The sequence below is a fragment of the Myotis lucifugus genome, unplaced genomic scaffold, assembly GCF_000147115.1.
Source record: "Myotis lucifugus unplaced genomic scaffold, Myoluc2.0 scaffold_277, whole genome shotgun sequence".
NCBI classification, from domain to species: domain Eukaryota; kingdom Metazoa; phylum Chordata; class Mammalia; order Chiroptera; family Vespertilionidae; genus Myotis; species Myotis lucifugus.
The window spans coordinates 15001-21037 of record NW_005871325.1 but is presented as its reverse complement, the minus strand read 5'-3'; the positions used below and the strand labels follow the sequence as shown (position 1 = coordinate 21037).

At 37.2% G+C, this 6037-nt stretch overlaps 1 protein-coding gene across 1 annotated transcript in view; it reads left to right on the top strand.

Moving 5' to 3' along the window:
• The window catches only part of LOC102437316 (GC-rich sequence DNA-binding factor 2-like), a gene marked incomplete at its 5' end in the record, with an annotated part of 26013 nt that overhangs the window by 5276 nt on the left and 14700 nt on the right, over positions 1 to 6037 (top strand). Inside the window, 3 exons of the mRNA XM_023763224.1 lie at positions 855 to 952; positions 3626 to 3741; positions 4511 to 4601. Of these exons, the coding sequence (XP_023618992.1) occupies positions 855 to 952; positions 3626 to 3741; positions 4511 to 4601 (305 nt within the window). The remainder of the gene's footprint in view (positions 1 to 854; positions 953 to 3625; positions 3742 to 4510; positions 4602 to 6037) is intronic.

The following is a 6037-nucleotide window of genomic DNA, read 5'->3' as shown; positions in this document are numbered from 1 at the left end:
TTGTCACCTTTATAAAGATGGGTTTTTATTGATTTTGTGGTGTTTGGTTTTTTTAGAGTGAAAGGGAGAGGGGTGGGAGAGAGAGAAACATTGATGTGAGAGAGAAACATTGATTAGCTGCCTCCCCCACACAACCCAATCGGGAATTGAACCTGAGAACTGGGCATATGCCATGGCCAGGAATTGAACCAATGACCCTTCAATGCACAGGACAATGCTCAACCAACTGAGCCATGCTGGCCAGGGCGTATAAAGATTATTTTTTAAACGTGTAACATCTTCAGGGATTTTAGGTGTCAGGTATTAAAATCTTCCCTGCTATAATAAACAATTTCCTCAACCAATAATCTTTAGATCTCAAAGGACTATTTTTACATTTCTCATTTATAAACAATATTATGTTTTGCCAACATTTTTGTTACTTCAAATACTATTATTTCAGAGTAAGAGTTGGTTCCTTATAACCCCAAAATTATTTTTAAATATTTAGATTCTCATGCAGAATTGAGAAAGTGATAGGAAAAATCAAATGTTTCTTTTTTTTCCCCAGGCTTTTTTTTTTTATGAGTCTATGATGTTTTGAGTGGGACAGTTGGGTGATGAATACAGTTTCTGGAGTTAAATTGATAGATTCAAGGCCCAGCTTCAACACTGTCTTCAGACAAGTTATTTAACCTTCTAATAATTGAGTTTTCTCATTTACAAAATGAGAGTAAATATTGTGAAGAATAAGTTAACACATCTGAAAGGCTGCTAAGCCAGCACATAATAAGCCCCCCAAAAACGTTAGCTGCTGTATTAGAATTGGAAAAATATTGAATATTTATACATGAACTGTTGTTGTTTTTTCCTAGCAACCGGAAATGAAGAAACAAGTGAAGAAAGTCAGGAAGATGAAAATCAAGATATTTGGGAACAGCAGCAAATGAGGAAAGCAGTTAAAATCATAAAGGTAATATTTTTTTATGTCATGTATTAGTTTCCTGTGGCTCCTATAACAAATTGCCACAAATGTGACAGCTTAAAGCAAGAGACATTATTCACCCACAGTTGTGGAGTCTGGAAGTCTGAAATCAGGGTGTTGCAGGGCTATGCTCCCTTTGAGGGCTCTCAAGGAAAATGCCTTTTTTGCCTTTTCTACAGGGATAAACTAGAACACACCTTAGAGCAGTGGTCGGCAAACTGCGGCTTGCAAGCCACATGTGGCCCTTGAGTGTGGCTCTTCCTAAGCCTTAGGAGTACCCTAATTAAGTTAATAACAATGTACTTACCTATATAGTTTAAGTTGAAAAAATTTGGCTCTCAAAAGAAATTTCAATCGTTGTACTGGTGATATTTGGCTCTGTTGACTAATGAGTTTGCCGACCACTGCCTTAGAGGGCTTGTACCTCCAGGTGTTCCTTGCTTTGTGACTACATTACTCCTTTGCCTTCTTCACATGGACTTTGCTGTGCTTCCACCCAAGTGGTTCTCAACCTTGGCTGCACATTAGAATCACCTGGGAATCTTTTTAAAATCCTGATTTCTGGGCCTCATCCTCCGGAAATTCTGTTTCTTTGTTATGGGGTGGGGCCGCAACATTAGTAACAAAGAAACAGAATTTCCGGAGTATGAGGCCCAGAATCAGCATTTTAAAAAGATTCCCAGGTGATTCTAATGTGCAGCCAAGGTTGAGAACCACTGTTCTACACAGTGTCTCTTATAAGGACACTTGATGGATTTCAGGCCAACTTGATAATTTAGGATGATCTCATCTTGAGATGCTTCACTTAATTATACCCCACACAGACCCTTTTTCCAAGTAAGTTCATATTTGCAAGTTCCAGGGGTTAGAACATAGACATATCTTTTGGCAGGCCACTATTTAACCCACTACACTATGTACATACATGCTTTTCCCACTAGATTTTAAACACTTTCCACATATTTATTACAAGCTACTTGAAAGGAATGTGTCTTTATTTATATATTTATTTATATATATATATATTGATTTCAGAGAGGAAGGGAGAAAAAGAAAGAGATGGAAATATCAATGATGAGAAAGAATGATTAATCGGCTGCCTCCTGCATGCCCCACCTTGGGATCGAGCCCGCAACCGGGGCATGTGCCCTGACCGGAAATCAAACTGTAACCTCCTGGTTCATGGGTTGATGCTCAACCACTGAGCTACGCTGGCTGGGCTGTATCTTCATCTTTAATTGTATAGTAACTGACAGTACTAGTATATAGTATATGGTAAGTTTCTTAAATGTGAAGTTTAAACAAATGGGTTTAAAACAAAACTCACAAACAAAAAGAATATTGTACTTGGGATCAGAAGTTCTGAATTTGGGTTCGAACACTACCACTAAAATATACGTTCCAGCCCAGCCAATGTGTCTTAGTGGTTGAGTGTCAACCTAGGAACCAGGAGGTCATGATTTGATTCCTGGTCAGGGGTTTCTGGCTCCATCCCCAGTATGAGGTGTACAGGAGGCAGCCAGTCAGTGATTCTCTCTCATCACTAATGTTTCTCTCTTTTCTTCTCCCATTCTTTCTGAAATCAATAAAAAATTATATTTAAAAAATTAAATATACGTCCCATGAAGTTAAGAATTATTAACTATCTTGTTCAGTGTTACATCCCCCAGTCCCTGATATTGAGAGTGCTCTATAAATATTTATATGACTTTGTGCAAATTATTTAATTGTTCTAAATCTCAGTTTCCTAAATCAATAACATGGGAATGATAATGTTACTTAACTGAGTAGTCTGTAATGCTCAAAATTACAATGATCTAAATCACAGTGCTTATAAATTGTATAATACTATAAAAATACAAGGTTTTATTTAATCTTTTAGTAAAAATGCTAAGAAAGTATTGTAAAAATCTCCATGTTATTAAAACTAAAAAACTAAGTAAAGGTTGGTCTTTGGTTGTAATTTAGAAGTTTCTGACCAGGGATTTAGAAGGCTATTTATGACTATAACAGGCTTAGTCCTGTTTCTCCTCCCCCCGCCCCCCCTTTTTTATTAAAATCAGTATAACAACATTAAAAAAATACTTTTGAGGGAAAACATGCCACAGTACTTATTCTTAACTACTCAGGTTTGCATAATTCCTTTTTACTTTAGATAATAAACCAAACTAGCTTTAAAAACACCGAGAACCATGTTTTTGTGAAATATAAAATTTGTGCCCTGTCCAGGTGGCTCAGTTGGTTGAAGTATCAGTCCATACACCAAAAAGTTTCAGGTTTGATTCTTGTTCAGGGCACACACCTAGGTTGTGGGTCTGATTCCCAGTCAAATGCATATGGAAGACAACCAATCGATGTTTCTTTCTCTCCCTCTCTATCTCTCTCTTCCTCTTTCTTTAAAAATCAATTTTTTAAAGCCATGTCCTCAGGTGAGGATTAAAGAAAAAGAAAAATAAGATTTTGTAATTTGCCTCTTACATGTTAACTTAAACTTCTTTATTTGAAAACTGAGAATTTAAAAATATTTTATTGTAACTATGAAAAATGTCAGTGGCATAGAATTTTGATCTAGTGAAATCTTGAAGCATATAATCTGCTTTTATGTTATTAATAATTGTAAGATTAACGAATGTTGAAAACTAATTTTAATATTATTTTTAGGGAAGAAACCTAGATCTTTCTCACAGTAGTGAATTCCAAACAGTGAAGAAGTTTGATACTTCCATTTCATTTCCACCAGTAAATTTAGAAATTATAAAGAAGCAATTAAATAGTAGGTAAGTAATATTCATATTAAAATTTATACTTGTCCTAGATATTTAATAGTGAAAAGTTAACACTATATGTATATTATTTTAAACTATTAAATACAAGTATTAATCTTAAATAGATTGATAGGAAAAATAGCATCACCTATGTTACCACACTAGCACAACTGATTTCTTTTTTCATATATGTCTTTTTCATCTTTATAAGAGGTATGTATTACATGGCTAAATTCAATAAATATCAAATTCTGCGGGGTAGGATATTTTTCCATTGATTTTTAGAGAGAGTGGGAGAGAAATATTGATGTGAGAGAAACACATCAATTGGTGGCCTTCTTCACATGCCCTGACCAGGGCCCAAGCTGGGGAAATTCTGTGGTTTTTTTTTTTTACTTAGTGTTGTTATAAACATTTATCTGCATTGTTAAATAGCCCTTAATTTTTTAAATATTATATTGGGAGTGATGACACCAAGGTGCCAGAATACAAAACTCTAGATGTCATTCCTTCATAGAGATACCAACTTAACAACAATATGTGTTTTAAAAGCCTTTTGAGAACACCAGAAACCAGTTAGGAAGTCACAGTACCCCAGGTAGGCTCAAAGCCAAGAATAGTCACATTGTAGTGGGTAAAAAAAGCCATTTCATTTCATCTGCATCAGCCCCTCCCATAAGCCATCACTGCTTGTGATTAAAGAGAAAAAACTCAACTCATGGCTTAACCATTGGAAGGGAAAAAGAAGAGTGGAACATACATCCAACATTCTTTCTTTTAGGGAGACTGCCCAAAGGACTAATTTCTGCCTTATCTATCTTGGAACACTAATGGGGAACTGTTATACCTTGAATGCCTGGGGCCACAGAAGATAAAAGAAAGTTCAGTGGCTTACTGCAGAGCCAGCCAAAGGGAACAAGAGACTATGAACTCCTGACAAAGAAACCCACAAACCTCTGTATTTGGGAAACTTCATGTAGAAGCCCAGAGAAGATGCATCCCCCATAAAAAGTTTGAAAAAACACCCTCTCCCTAAAGAATCTCTAGCCAGGCTAATTGGTGAAGTTCCTCTCCAGTACAAAGCATTTTCAAATACACAAAACAAAACAAAGTAACTAAACCCATGAAAAAACAGGGAGACATTGCTCAAAGAAACAGTAAATCTTCAGAACCAATCCTGAAGAAACAGAGATTGTGAATTACCTAAGAATTTATACTAATCCTCTTAAGCTCAGTGTGCTATAAGAGAACACAACTAAATGAACTCAAGATAATACATGAACAAAGTTAGAATATCAACAGAGAAACTAAAAAAAAAACATTCTGGAGATGAATACAGTAATTGAATTGAGAAGCTTGCTAGAGGAGATCAATGGGCTTGATCAAGCAGAAGAAAGAAACAGTAACTAGTAAGACTGGTCATTTGAAATTATCAAGTCAGAAACAAAAAGGAAAAAGAATTGAGAAAAGTGAAGAAAGTTTAAGGGATTCATAGAACACCATCAACCAGAACAATATATACATTATGGAAGTCCAAGAAGAAGTAGAGAGGCAGAATCAGAGAGTTTATCCTATATAATAAAAGGGTAATATGCAAATTGACCCTAATGTCAGAACAAACTGGGAATAACCAGTAGTTATGACGTGCACTAACCACAGGGGGAGTGCCACTCAGCCAGAAGCCAGCTCATGGTTGGCCAGCATAGTGGCGGCGGCGGTGGCAGGAGACTCTCCCGCCTCTGCAGCAGTGCTGAGGATGTCCTACCCACAGGGAGTAGGCCTAAGCTGTTAGTTGGACATCCCCCAAGGGCTCCCAGGCTGCCTGAGGGATGTCTGACTGCCAGCTGAGGCCCGATCCCCCCAGGGAGCGGGCCTCAGCCGCAGGCAGGTGGACATCCCCCAAGGGGTCCCGGACTACAAGAGGGTGCAGGCCAGGGTGGGGGACCCCCCCGAAGGCATGAATTTTCATGCACCGGACCTCTAGTGAATATATAATGGCCAGAAAATTTTTAAAAATTGGGGAAGGAAATGAATTTCAATAACTTCAAAGGACTCCAATGAGATGAAGCCAAAATGGCTTACACTGAGACACATTATAATAAAATTTTCTAAAAGCAAACAATTTTGAAAGCTTCTAAAGCACCTTATCACGAACAAGGGAGCCCCATAGATTTCTCAACAGAAACAGGCCAAAAGGGAGTAGGATGATATATTCAAAAGTTCTGAAAGAAAGAAACTGCCAACTGAGAATACTACATCCAGCAAAACTGTTCTTCACATATGATGAAGAAATAAAGACCTCCTCGAA